The sequence below is a fragment of the Choloepus didactylus genome, chromosome 15, assembly GCF_015220235.1.
Source record: "Choloepus didactylus isolate mChoDid1 chromosome 15, mChoDid1.pri, whole genome shotgun sequence".
NCBI classification, from domain to species: domain Eukaryota; kingdom Metazoa; phylum Chordata; class Mammalia; order Pilosa; family Megalonychidae; genus Choloepus; species Choloepus didactylus.
In genome coordinates this window covers 10,345,096-10,360,186 of record NC_051321.1, presented here as the reverse complement: position 1 = coordinate 10,360,186, position 15,091 = coordinate 10,345,096, and the positions used below count along the sequence as shown (strand labels likewise).

At 37.3% G+C, this 15,091-nt stretch overlaps 1 protein-coding gene and 1 pseudogene across 3 annotated transcripts in view; one reads left to right on the top strand and one right to left on the bottom strand.

Moving 5' to 3' along the window:
• The window catches only part of ACADSB (acyl-CoA dehydrogenase short/branched chain), a 77,231-nt gene that overhangs the window by 49,412 nt on the left and 12,728 nt on the right, over window positions 1–15,091 (top strand). For all 3 annotated transcript variants that reach the window (XM_037804351.1, XM_037804352.1, XM_037804353.1), the window contains exon 7: window positions 3,216–3,308. In XM_037804351.1, the coding sequence (XP_037660279.1) occupies window positions 3,216–3,308 (93 nt within the window). The remainder of the gene's footprint in view (window positions 1–3,215; window positions 3,309–15,091) is intronic.
• LOC119510176 lies at window positions 10,698–12,136 on the bottom strand (annotated as a pseudogene).

The window sequence follows — 15,091 nt, the reverse complement described above, 5'->3', positions numbered from 1 at the left end:
TCCTGGATTCTGGTTTCAAAATGGCTTCTTTAGTTTCTGTGGACCCTTCTTGCTTCTCCCAGGGCATTTTCTTTCTCTTTTAGCTTCTCTGAGCTATCTCTGAAATGTCTCTGCCTTTTTTTATCCTCTCACAGAGGAACCCAGCAAGGGAATTAAGACTCACCTTGAACAGGTGGGGTCACATCACCATGGAAACAACCTAATCAAAATGTCTCATCCACAATAGGTCTGACTCCACAAGATTGGATTAAAAGAACATAGGTTTTTCTGAGGTACATAACAGATTCAAACCAGCACATGACTCAAGTTAGAGTTCTGTTCACTTGACCTGGAATTCTTCTGCTTATACAGATCAAGTAAGAATTTCATAGACTGCCCACATATTTCACATCTGGGTACTCCAAGATCAACTAACCAGTGCCGTAGGTCTTTGTAAATCAGACTACTGTGATTACTGCTTTTGACTCTGCTGTCCATTACTATAGCCACTCCCACTGTGTCTTTGGCGATAAGTGCTGCCACTTGGTTCCTGCCAACCCAGGATCTGATCGTCTCCATTTTTTGTAAGGATTTAAGTAAAGTGGCATCAGTTACCCCAGTAATATCTGGCCTACAAAGAAGAGCAACCACAGAGCACTTCAGGGATGACGGAGTTGCTCTTACCAATTTATTCCTCAAAGTCTTGGTGAAAGATGTGTCCACTGTTCATTCTTGGGTTGGGTGAGCAGGTCCTACATGATAAATCCACTCTAATGTTCCATTCTATCTAAGCCTTGGGACTCCCTCATCTACATCATACCAGGGCAGTTTTGACATTTTGACTTCAGTAATGTAGGCCACCTTTTGATACATGCTTCAGCCAACCACTCGAACAAACTTTTAAGCCCTTTGTAACCCTTCAAGCTACAGCATTGAATTCAGAATCTCTGCTTAGTAGGTCCATATCAATAAATGAAGCCTTATCCAACTTTATATTCCTGCCACCATTATCCTGCACCTTTAATATCCATTCCCACACATATTCCCCTGATTTCTGTTTATAAAAATTGGAAAAATCATGCAGTTCTTTTTGAGGGCAGCACACCTCCTCATGGGTCACACTTTATACCTCACTTTTTGGGACCCATTGGGACTTCAGTCTATTTATAGATCTGGGTAATGAGAGGAATTAGCAGTGTCTTGCAAGCCAGCTACCCCAAGGTGGTCCATTTTAGTTTCATCTGGTGAAACATGGTTAATCTATTCAGATGCACATATTAGGATGGTTTCCTCAGGGGAGGCAGAAACAAGCTAATTGGGCACACCAAGGTTAATCTCTTCAGGTGGAGATGGGATAGCTAGTTCCTCAGGGCAGGCTGCAGGTTAGGAGGCTGATTCCTCAGGGCACATCTTTACAGCTTTATCTGGCAAAGACAACTCAGCAGAATCTAAGGTTTCAGTGTCCCATTGTCATTATTATCAGCCCATATGTCCCCATTCCAATTTTCAGGATCCCATTCCTTCTTAGTCAGTACCCTCACTTTAAGAGCAGATACCTTGCAAGTTTGGAAATTCAATTTATGTTGTAATTAAGTCTGTCACACAAAAAGACTTGGAGTCTGGTTTTCAGAAATCTCAATTCTGTGTAAAAATTATGCAGGGCACACATAGAAACTTCCCATGCCTTTCGTGTGGCACGTGAGCTGGGAATTTGAAGCCTTGAGCACATCCCTTCCTTCAATGACTATATCCAGTGTATTCAGGAACAACCAGCCAACATCATTATTTTTTAACTCCACAAAACTCTGTTAAGGTATCAAAAACACCTTCACCCAGAGTCTTGCCTCTTATAACTGTTCAAGTAGCAGTATCCAATGGTGATATTTTGCATATCTCTACTGCCAATTCACACCATAGGCTATCAATGCCATCTTGATCATTAGAAATAGTCATTGGTGGATTTTTATCTAATCAGATTAGAGAACCAATTCCCAAAACTCCAGAACCAACTCAGAAATGCCATCCTTAGTATTCTGTTTCTCAAGAACCACTCTCAGTAACAGAATCTGTATTAGGTTCTCCAGAGAAACAGAAATCTTGTGAGATTTATTATAGGAATTGGCTCACTTGACTGTGGGCATTGGCAAGTCCAAATTGTGTAGGGCAGGCTGCAAGTTGGGAACTTTGATGAAGGTTTCAGTGAAGTCCCCAGGAGAAGGTGGCTGGCTGAAATAGAGATAAAAATCCTCCTTTCTGTCTGGTGAAATTATCAGTTCTCCTTTTAAAGCCTTCAACTGATTGAGTGAGACCTCTCTCCTTGCTGAAGGCAGTCTCCTTTGTTGATCATAGATGTAATCAGCCATAGATGCAATCAACTGACTAATGATTTAAATCTACAAAATATCCTTAGAGTAACAATCAGGCCAGTGCTTCCGTGACTAAACAATTGGGCACCATAGCCTATCCAAGTTGACGTATGAATCTTAAACCATCAGAGATAGATAGGGTTTTATGTAACATTTGGTAATGTTTAATCTTTAGAAAAACTTTAACTGTCTGTGATGGATTTTCCACAGCTAGTATTAGAAATTGATCTTTGTGCTCATGGTTGGGTATGTTTGTGTTGGGGTGGGAGAGGTCTTTCCAGTTGTATTTTGGGACTCACTATTTGTCCCAACTTCCCAACTTCTTCCTACACTCCCTCTCCTGTCTATTCTTCCCCCCTCCCAGTTGCCCATACTATGAAGCTAAGTTTATTTTTACTAGTCTCTTTCCTCTCTCTTCTTTCCCCTTCCTCTTTCATGCACACATACATGTGCATTAATGTACATGCACACACACACACATTGTACTCCTCAGTTGATTTTTATGGGGGTGAATAGTCTCAACAGAACAAAGGTTTTACCAAATACCTACATGTTTTCTGTAACTCCTAATATGTTATTTCACAGTATAGCATACAAATAAGAATGGGGGGGATATATGTTATTGCCTTATGTTGTTGATAAATTATGTCAGTCTCCCTTTTTATAGATTCATTCATTCATTCATTCATTCATTGAACACATGTCTATGCTAGGCTGTAGAGGATGCAATAGACATCAGCACACAAATTCATCAGAGTTTAATATGTACCAAACATCATGCAAATTGAGAGTATATGGGCATCTTAAAGTATGTAATCAAATGAATTCTGTCAGTAAAATTGAGAAATAACTATACATTTTTATTTTCAGGTTCCAGAAACCAGTATCCTAGGGCAAGTTGGACATGGATATAAGTATGCCTTAGGGGGTCTTAATGAAGGTAGAATAGGAATTTCTGCACAGGTAAGTCAAATTTTAGCCATGTCACTGGACTCCTCCCCAGTGTGAATTATTAAAACACAATATGAAAAAAATATATAGTAAGGCCAAAGAGTATTTGGAAACTTGTGAACACAAGGTGGCACTCTCCTCTTATGTAACATGAAAGAATGGCTTCTGATTAGAATGTCTTTCAAATTCCATTTTAGTCAATTATTTAAGTGTCTTGAGAACCAAACAATGGCTTACTAGTAACAGCTTTTCTGCTTTGAGGACATGAAAGTATTATCTAATACCTGGATCAATCCAGTGGGGCAGTTTTGTTTGTTTTAAGTTCAACTTTTCCAAGTGTGAAATTCATTCTGGAAGAAATTTTTGAAGTTAGGAATAAATAATATTTATTCTACTGTGTAGTAAGTATCTCTAATCTATAGTTGATTAAAGATTTGTTGCTTACTGCTTTGAAAGTGAAAATCAGGGAATTCTCTTTTTGTGTGGCACACTTAATAAAATGCCCAGAATTAAAGATATGTAAAATGAGTACTATTCAGTTTCTTACCAAATTTGCCCTTTATAATAAATATTATATTTATATTAAGAGATGTTAGTTATTCTCTAGATAAACAAATGAATAAAGTCTTTGGTTTTGTGATAAATTATATCATCATGTAAATCATTTTTTGTTTACTTTTAATTAGTGATTGTCCAAAATTCAAGATCTTATGGCTTTTAGATTTTGAAGATGTTGCATATATATTAGCTATTGTAATAGTTAGATGTAGAATTATTATTCCAATTTTTTTTTCTGCTGCTGTTACTTGGCTAATACTATATTCTTAGATCATAACTTAATCCCAGTTTCCCACACAGCTGGATTATATGTTACTAGAAAGTATTGGCTTATCTGTTCTTTTTATTTATTTATTTTTAACATTTTATTTTGAATACTTTCAAACTTGCCCGACAGTTACAAAAACAAACTTCCAACAAACCCCTATCCCTGCCCCCAAAACCCAAATCCAATTTTAACATTTCGCTAGGTTTGCTGTATCATTCTATTTATTCATTAGTCTGTCAGTCCATCTATCTATTCATCTATCTATCAATCTATTTTCTGAACATTTGAGTGGAAGTTGTATATATTATACTCCTTGAATATTTAATACTTCCATGTACATTTCCTAAGAGCAAGGATGTTCACTCATGTAATCACCTTAGTGCAGTTATCAAGTTCAAGGACTTTAACATTGATATAAAGTTTACAGTCTAAATTTCATTTTTTTTTCATATGCCCTAGTAATGTCCTTTTGGGCCTTTTCTCCTCCGTTACTAGATCCCATCCAAGATCATGTATTGCCTTTTACTGTCTATCTCTTTAGTTGCTCTTTCTTATCTTTTTTTATTGTGGGACATATATCCAACATAAACATTCCCATCTCAGCCACTCCCAGGTATACCATTCAGTGGGATTAATCACATTCACAATATCACAGTCCCCTTACCACCTCCAGGTACTAAAATTTTTCCCATCTCTACAAACAAAAACCCTACACTCATTTTGTGATAACTCCCCATTTCCCCTGCCTCCTGCCCCTGGCAACCTGTATTCTAATTTCTGTCCCTTAGTGCTTGCATATTTTCTGATATTTTCTTTGTAGTTACCATGGGGCTTAAATTTAACATTCAAAATCTCTAACAATCTCATTGCTTTGATACCGACTTAACTTCAATAGTGTACACAATCTATATTCTTACACTCATCCGTCCTCCACCTTTATGTAGTTCTTGTCACAAATTACTGGTTTATACATTATGAATCCAAACCACTGATTTCTCATTACATTTTATGCATTTGCCTTTTAGATCCTATAGGAAGTAAAAAGTAGAATTAAAAACCAAGGATAATAGTACTGGCATTTCTATTTACCCATGTCATTACCTTCAGTGGAGATCTTTATTTCTTCATGCAGCTTTGATCTATTGTCTATTGTCCTTTTCAACCTGGGGACCTCTCTTTAGCATCTCTTATAGGACTAGTCTACTGATGACAAATTCCCTCAGTTTTGGTTTATCTAAGAATATCTTACTCTCTCCCTCATTTTTTAAAAGCAGTTTCATTGAGATATATTCATATACCATACACTCCATCCAAGGTATACAATCAGTATAATCGTGGGAGTTATACATTCATCACCACAATCAATTTAAAACATCTTCATTATTCCCCAAAGAAAAACCCCATACCCCTTAGCAGTCACCTCTCAATCCCTCTATCCCCAGCCCTACATAACCACTAATCTAATTCTGTCTCTATAGGTTTATTTATATGTAAAGAATACTAAAATATTCCTGTTAACTGTAGTCCATAGTTTGCGTCAGGTGTATTCTTTCCATATACCTCCCTATTATTAACACTTGTACTAGCAACATACATTTGTAATAGTTCATGAGAGAACATTCTTATATTTGTACTATTCACCACAGATAATAACATCCACCACAGATTTCCCTGTTTTACCCAGTCCCAGGTTTTATCCTCTGGCTTTCCTTCTAGTGACATGCATGATACCCCTTTCATCCACATTTACACACCTAATTCAGCACAGTTATTACACTCACAGTGATGTGCCACCATCACCACTATCAATTTCCAAGCATTTACAATGAACTTAAATAGAAATTCTACATGACATAAACATTGGTTCCTCATTCTTTACCCCCATTCTATCTCCTGTTAACCTATATCCTAGATTCTAACTTTATGAGTTTGCTTATTAGCTTAGTTCATATTAGTGAGATCATACAACATTTCTCCTTTTGTGTCTGGCTTATTTCACAAAACATAGTGTCCTCCAGGTTCATCCATGTTGTCACATACATCAGGACTTCATTCCTTCTTACTGCTGAATAATGTTCCATTGTATGTATATACCGCATTTTGCTTATCCATTCACTGGTTGATGGACACTTGGGTTGCTTCCGTCTTTTGGCAATTATGAATAATGCCACCATGAACATCAGTGTGCAAATGTCTGTTTGAGTCCCTGCTTTCAGTTCCTCTGGGTATATACCTAATAGCAGATTTCCGGATCCTATGGCAATTCTATACTTAGCTTCCTGAGGAATCACCAAACTGTCTTCCACAGCACCAGCAGTGAATGAGTATTCCTGCTTCTCCACATCCTCTCCAATACTTGTAGTTTTCTGTTTTTGTTTTTTTTTTAATAGTTGCCATTCTAATAGGTATGAAATGATACCTTATTGTGGTTTTGATTTGTGTTTCCCTAATAACTAGTGATGTTGAGCATCTTTTCATATGCTTTTTGCCCATTTGTATTTCCTTTTTGGAAAAATGTCTGTTCAAATTTTTTTGCACATTTTTAAATTGAATTGTTTGTCTTTTTATTGTTGAGTCATAGAATTTCTTTATATATTCTGGATATTAAACCCTTATCAGATACGTGGTTTCCAAATATTTTCTCCCATTGTGTAGGCTGCCTTTTTACTTTCTTGACAAAGTCCTTTGAAGCACAGAAGTTTTTAATTTTGAGATCCCATTTATCTATTGTTTCCTTTCATTGCATATGCTACAGGTTTAAAGTCTAAGAAACCATTGCCTACCACAAGATCTTGAAGATGCTTCCTTATATTTCCTCTAGGAGTTTTATGGTCCTGTTTCTTATATTTAGGTCTTTGATCCATTTTGAGTTAATTGTTATATAAGGTGTTAGGTAGGGTCCCTGTTTCCTTCTTTTGGATAGGAATATCCAGTTCTCCCAGCACCTTTTGTTGAAGAGACTATTCTGTCCCAATTGGGTGGACTTGGCAGCCTTGTCAACTATCAATTGGCCATAGATGTGAGGATCTATTTCTGAACTGTCAATTCTATTCCATTGGTCAATACATCTTTTTGCCAGTACCCTGCTGTTTTGACCACTGTATTAAGACCTTCAACTTACTATTTCTTTCTCAAGATACTTTTAGCTAGTTGGGGCACCTTGCCCTTCTAAATCAATTTGATTATTGGTTTTTCTACCTCTGCAGAGTAAACTGTTGGGATTTTGACTGGTATTGTGTTGAATCTGTAAATCAGTTTGGGTAGAACTGACATCTTAACGATATTTAGTCTTCCAGTCCTTGAACACAGCATGTCCTTCCATTTATTTAGGTCCTCTTTAATTTATTTTCACAATGTTTTGTAGTTTTCTGTGAATAAGTCCTTTACATACTGGGTTAAATTTATTTCTAGATACTTGATTCTTTTGCTTGCTATGTTAAATGGAATTTTTTTCTTGATTTCCTCCTCAGATTGCTCATTACTAGCATATAGAAACAGTAGGGATTTCTGTATGTTGATCTTGTATCTCACCACTTTGCTGAACTCATTTATTAGCTCTAGAAGTTTTGTTGTAGATTTTTGGGACTTTCTGTATATAGGATCATGTCATCTGCAAATAGTGAAAGTTTTACTTCTTCCTTCTACTGTGGATGCCTTTTATTTCTTTTTCTTGCCTAACTGCTCTAGCTAGAACTTCTAGCACAGTGTTGAATAACAATGATGACAGTGGGCATCCTTCCTTGTCTTGTTCCAGATCTTAGAGGGAAAGCTTTCATTTTTCTCACCATTGACTATGATGTTAGCTGTGGGTTTTTCCTATATACCATTAATCATCTTGAGGAAGCTCCCTCCTTTTTCTGTATTTCTAAGTGTTTTTATCAGGAAAGTATGCAGGATTTTGTCAAATGCCTTTTCTGCCTCAGTTGAGAAGATAATGTGGTTTTTCCCTTTTGATTTTGTTAATATGGTATATTACATTGATTTTCTTCTGTTGAACCACCCTTGCATACCTGGGATAAAACCCACTTGATCACAGTGTATCATTCTTTTGCTGTGTTGTTGGATGCAATTTGCAAGTATTTTGCAACTATATTCATTAAAGAGATTGGTTTGTAATTTTCTTTACTTGTGGTATCTTTATCTATCATTGGTATTAGGGCCATGTTGGCTTCATAGAATGAGTTAGTATTCCCTCTGCTTCAACTTTTTGGAAGAATTTCTGCAGAATTGGTATTAATCCTTCTTGGGTGCTTAGTAGAATTCACTGTGAAGCCATCTGGTCCTGGGCTTTTCTTTTTTGGGAGGTTTTTGATGACTGACTCAATCTCGACTTGTATTTGGTCTGTTGAGGTCTTCTATTTCTTCTAGAGTCAGTGTAGGTTGTTTGTGTGTTTCTAGAAATTTGTCCATTTCATCTAAGTTGTCTAGTTTGTTGGCATACAGTTGCTCATAGTACCCTCTTATGATTCTTTTTATTTATGTGGAGTAGTGAGGTCCTCCTCATTTCTGATTTTATTTATTTGCATCTGCTCTCCTTTTTTCTTTGTCAATCTTGCTAAGGATCAATTTTATTGATCTTCTCAAAGAACCAACTTTTGTTTTGTTTTATTCTTTCTTTTTTTAGCCTTTAAACAATGATTTTATTACCTTCAGTCTGTCATGTTTGATACTAGAAATACACTCATTGAAAACTTTAATGTAGTATTTAAGTGAAGAATTAAGTTTGTGAAGCTTTACAAAATACACCCAATGAATTATATCTTAAATATCTGAACTTTATTTTTCTGTCACAGTCAGGCCATTTAAAAAATATTTCTTTTTTAAATTTTTAGGTTATAAAACAGGAACAATATACTAAGTTTTCCATTATAAAAATTAATATAGTATAGCAACATTCAAAGTACTGAAAAAACTATTTAATGAAAACAATACCCACATCATAGCAACTGATTTCTTCTAGGACATATCTTAAAAAGGGATATTTTAATTACTAGTATCTGTCTAAACATAGCAGTTTGAGTTTTGAATTTCCAGTCAATATTCCATTATGTTGAAATTAAAATAATGTGAGGTGGGAGGAGGTAGGAGAACACAAGTTTCCGATTAACTTCCTTTAGGGCAGCAGTATTCTCATTTGTTCCTCTTGTCCATGAAGACCAAGAGACAGATGTGAAGGGAGGGAGAGCTGTAGATCTGTCTTCCATCCTAATTTAACCTTCAGGAAATACTCTTTACACAGTATGCTTAATTAGAAAAAAGAAAATTTGCAAGACAATAAGCTTAAAAAACAAAAGGCTAAAGCCACAAACTGCCTGAATTAGTCTGGTGGTGATTTTATTTGTTCTGAGCCAGAAGAAGAGAACAAAGCTTCCTCTTGTCTAGAACACATCTTCATAATGGGGCTCATTTCAGTTTAAATCACTCAGTGAGTTAGAAGTACTACAAGCTCTTAGAATGTCACACATACTAATATTCAAAATGAAGTACAAAAATAAGTTGCAGAATCAAATGTAAATGATTTTAAGGTTATCTCTGTCATGCTTCCCTTTAATTAGGACTGACAATATAAAGTTGACTGTAATTTCAAGGACCCTTTAGTATTACTATTATTATTAAGAACCTACACACTAGGACCCCAAAACGCAATCCAATAAACACTTTGGATGTGGTTTACTTTTCAATGAAGTACGCAACTGAAGTACTAAATTGATCAAGATTAGTTCTTGGAAGTACTAATTGATCAAGTACTTGATCCCATGCAAGGAAAAAACTGCATTTTTAATGTTGACTATTTTGGAATTCCAAATACCTTAATATCTTAATTTTATATATTACCTTCAACTCCCAAATGAGTGTTTCTGTTTAAAAAAAAAAAAAAAAGAGTGGAGAGCGGTATCTTTAGATTTCTTTCCTGCTACAACAAAATAATTCACCAGAAATATTCTGAAGTACAGAAAAGAAAATATCCTCATGTTACTTAACAAAATTATAATATCTTTGTCCCTAATAATGACCCTTTTAGGGTACTTATTCAAGTTCTAAAATAGAAGTTTTTTGTATTACAGCAACATTGCTTAATCTTTACTTGTTTTTCTGGTAACTACTCTGTTAAAGTTCAGAAGTTCTGTTTCAGACTTGGGCACCCTCAGAGGCCTTTTATAATGTAAGAAGACTTAACATGAACATTCAGTCGTTTAAAAATATATAAAAAATTATAGTATTCAAAGTCAACAAATGTTTTCTACTTGGAATTCTAAAGTAATTACAGTCATTCCTGTATGTATAAACTCTGAAGTGGCCTTAGTTTAAACTTACATCTACATCATAAAACACACATTTTCTACAAAAATACAATACAGGAGATATATCACTTCTTCCCTGAAACAGAAATTTAATATTTGGACAAAAAACTGTAAACTTTTGATAAGGTCCAAAATATAACCTTAAAGGCTTAAATTATTTGAGGTTTTGGCAAATGGTGCTCTCTACAGCAGATTCGCATTACTGTAATGGTTTAACACAATAGTATCAACCAATAGGTAGGTAACAGTTTCTTTCTCTTACTTCTATATCTGCTACCAGGAGGTGCCAAGTGGCTTCCTGCAGGGGACAGTCTGGGTAAATGAATTGCTAGGGGGACGATCCGACCCTGACTTCCACGTGAACTGTGTTCCACAATCACACCAGGTGTCTGTGCCAGCTAAACAGGGCTCGTCCCCTCTCTCAGTGCCTGAAGGAGATTTACAATCTGACCTCTCATCACAGACACCTGACTTTCAAAAGTGGCCTTGTCAAATCTTCTGTCAGTCTTAAAAAGTTCATAAAGATCTTTACATAATTCTTGCATGAAGTTCATGAATTCATGCCAGAAATACATGGTAGACCCAAGTTTCGTATTTCTTCAGAAAATAGAACTTCTGCTTGAGGAAGCCAAGCCCAGTGAAATGGTATGTTCTCCACTCATCAGGATGTTTAAAAGGAAATGCTAGACCATCGTCAGTTGTGGCTATTTTAATAAGCAATTCTTTATCAGCAACCCAGTTTGTTTCCTTACTGTTAATGTTCTCTCCACCACTCTGCTTTTTGTATTTGGTTAACCAATTATCATTCCTCTAGTCTGTATTTCTGATGATGTAATTCAAAATAACTAATCTTTCAAACCGTGACTGAAATTGTTTTCTAATATTCTCAGGCAAAGGGTCAGCTTCAAATTTCCAGAGCCAAAATTTAGCTTCCTTGTAATCTTCAACAAATAACTGAAAGGTCCAGTCTTAGGAGGGAGTCCTATATGATGAAATTTTCTACTTACTTTTGGCACTATCTGTAAAGCATACTTTTTGCCTCTTGATTTCGTACAATTGCACTGTAGTTAGATGTCTGACTTCGCACTGACAAACCGAACCACCGTTGTTTTAGGTGTGATGCCCAGATGCAGCTTTTCATCCACAAGTTAGGCACCCACTTTGGAAAGAGATCCCTGATTAGGAAGCAGGCAGCCTCTGCCAAAGCAGCAAGGAGAGCAGACCTTATGAACACATTTGGTCCATTTTGGTTTCAGATGACCATAAGGCTCTTCTGAATGGAGTTTAAACACACCAATAATTTTCTTCTTAGGATCCTTCCCAAAGTAACTTCCACCTGAACCTTGAGGTTTCTTTCCAGAAATACTCCAAATTCTATTGCGTGCTCTGCGTTCAATACAACATCAGCACATTCTGGATCATCCAAGAATGAATTCATCTATGAAGTACTACTAATTACTGAACATAAGAGGGGGTCCTGGCAGATGGGCGAGGCCCAGGACATGTTCAGTTTCCAGGAGGGGCAGCGGGATGCATCCCCGTCCCTGGGGTTGAGCAGCAGTTCCTCATTACCAACCATGTGAGGGGAGGCCACATTCTCCCCCGTGGCAGCCTCCCCCAGTCTCATGCCACCCCTGGGGCACCTTTCTGTGGCTGGGCCCAGTGATCCATGGCAGCAGCGGCTCCTGCTCCTGGTCCCCCTCCTCCTCTGGGCGCCCGCTGCCCATGGACACCCGCCAGCTGGGTCAGAGGGCTCCACCTTGGCCTCCGTTCTGTGCCTCCCATGCTGGGACTGGCTCAAAGAGGGGAAGGCTAGGGTCTGGCCTCGACATGGTGGGGGACCAAAAGAGGAGACGGGAGCAGCTTGGCCAGGTTGAAGCTACATCAGAGGCGCACAGTCCCCTGCTCCAGCTGGTTGCTCAGCCAGGCCTCAGGTCTCTCTATTTTTTTATTCTCAATTTCACTTATTTCTGTTCTAATCTTTATTTCTTTCCTTCTGCTTGCTTCAGGATTAGTTTTCTTTTTCTAGTTTCCAGGTATGTAGTTAGGTCTTTGATATCAGCTCGCTCTTTTTTTTTTAAATGTAGGTGTTTAGGGCTATAAATTTCCCTCTCAGCACTGCCTTCACTGCATCCTATAAGTTTTTATATGTTATGATCTCATTTTCATTCATTTCGAGTTATTTACTCATTTCTTGTGCAACTTCTAAGTTGACCCACTGATTAAGAGTGTGTTGTTTCACTTCCATATATTTGTGAATTTTCCAATTCTCTGCCTCTTACTGATTTCCACCTTCATTCCATTATGGTCAGAGAAAGTGATTTGTATAATGTCAGTCTTTTTAAATTTATTGAGACCTGTTTTGTGACCCAACATGTGGTCTATCCTGGAGACTGTTCCATGAGCACTTGAGAAGAATGTATATCCTGCTGTTTAGGGGTGCAGTGTTGTGTGTGTGTCTGTTGGGTCTAGTTCATTTATCATTTTATTCATGTTCTCTGTTTCCTTATTGATCCTTTGTCTAGAGGCCCTGACTATTGATGAGAGTAGTGTATTGAAGTCTTCAACTATTATTGTAGAGACGTCTTTTTCTCCCTTCAGTTTTGCCAGTGTTTGCCTCATGTATTTTGAGGCACCCTGGTTAGGTGCATAAATATTTATGATTGTTATTTCTTCTTGGTGGATTTCCCCTCTCATGAATATATAATATCCTTCTTTGACTCATAACAGTTTTGCATTTAAAGTCTATTTTGTCCAATATTAGTATAGCTACCCCAGCTCTTTTTTTGATTACTGTTTGCATGGAATATTTTTTTCCAACCTTTCACTTTCAACCTATTTGTGTCCTTGGGTCTAAGGTGAGTCTCTTGTAGACAGCATATAGATGGATCATGTTTTTTTTATCCATTCTGTCGGTCTTTGTCATTTGATTGAGGGAGTTTAATACATTAATATTCAGTGTTATTACTGTAAAGACAGTGCTTACTTCAACCCTTTTATCCTTTGTTTTCTTTTATATCTTAGTTTTGTCTCTCTTTTTACCCTTTTGGTTACCCTTACAGATAATCTTCATTTCTACACTGTCCTCCAAGCCTTTCTCTTCTGTCTTTTCCTTTCAGCCTGCAGAACTCCCTTTAGTATTTCTTATAGGGCTGGTCTCTTGTTAACAAACTCTCTCAGTTTCTGTTTATCTGTGAATATTTTAAGTTCTCCCTCATTTTTGTAGGACAGTTTTGCCAGATAAAGAATTCTAGATTGGCAATTATTCTCTTCCAGTATCTTAAACATATCATTCCACTGCCTTCTCACCTCCATGGTTTCTGATGAGAAATTGGAACTTAGTCTTATTGACCATCCCTTGTATGTGATGAATGGCTTTTCTCTTATTGCTCCCAGGATTCTCTCTTTATCTTTGGCATTTGACATTCTGATTAGTTTGTGTCTTGGAGTACGTCTATTAGGATTTATTCTGTGTGGAGTACACTGAACTTCTTGTCTTTCATAAGAATTGAGAAATTTTCAGCCATTATTTCTTCAACTATTCTTTCTATCCCTTTTCCCTTCACTTCTCCTTCTCGGATACCCATGATGCGTATGTTTGTGCACTTCATGCTGTCATTCAATTCCCTGAGACCCTGCTCAATTTTTTCCATTCTTTTCTCTATCTTTTCTTCTTCTGTGAGATTTTGATTGTCCCATCTTATAATTTGCTGATCCTTTCTTCTCCCTGTTCAAATCTGTTTATATCTGTTGTATGCCGCTAGTTTATTTTTAATCTCTTCTATTGTGCCTTTCATGCCCATAAATTCCATTATTTTTCTTTGCATGCTCTCAAATTCTTCTTTATTCTCACCCAGTGTCTTCTTAATATCCTGTATCTCTTTAGCTATATTTTCCTTCATCTCCTTGAACTTTTTTAGGAGATTTTTTTGAACATCTTTGTTTAATTGTCCCAAATTCTGAATTATTAATTTGTCCCCCTGACAGGGCCATATCTTCTTGTTTCTTAGCATGACTTGTAATTTTTTGCAGATGTCCTGGCATCCAGTTATTAAGATAATATCTTAATAAGTTTACTCTGGTGGTCAGTTTCTCTCTCTTACCTAGGGTTTTTATTGTTGATTGCCTTTGAGTTAAGGCTGTTATTTGACTCTTGTTTCAGCTTATTCTAGATCTTTAGAATTGCCTGAGTTTAACTGATCAAAACAAGGTCAGGGGCCCATGAAGAAGGTACTGACCACTTCCAAAGAACCTTGGGGAGTGGGTCAGTAAGGACACTAAAAAGCCTTTTTTTCTGACTCCCCAAAGCTCTGCATTCCTGGCCTGCCCTATAGATGGCACTCTTTGGTAAACAATTTCCCACAGCCCTAAGGAGGGAGTGTTTTTTCTCTACCTCCACCAGCTCTGCCCCTGGTAGCGGTGGTTTTGAAAGTAGCCACAGGGAACCCTGTCTGAAGCAGGCCAGAACGACAATTCAGAATCAGGACCCAGTGTTCCAGATTTACCAATCAGAAGCCACACTCTGCACTCAGCTATGCCCCTCCCTGTTCCTAGGGAGGAAGGCCCTCATGTCCTTCTCCATCTGCAGCAGCCAGCTACAGACCGCACCAAGGCTGCTTGCCTCAAGGGTGGGGGGTGGGCACCAACGACTGCCGCAGCGTGATTCA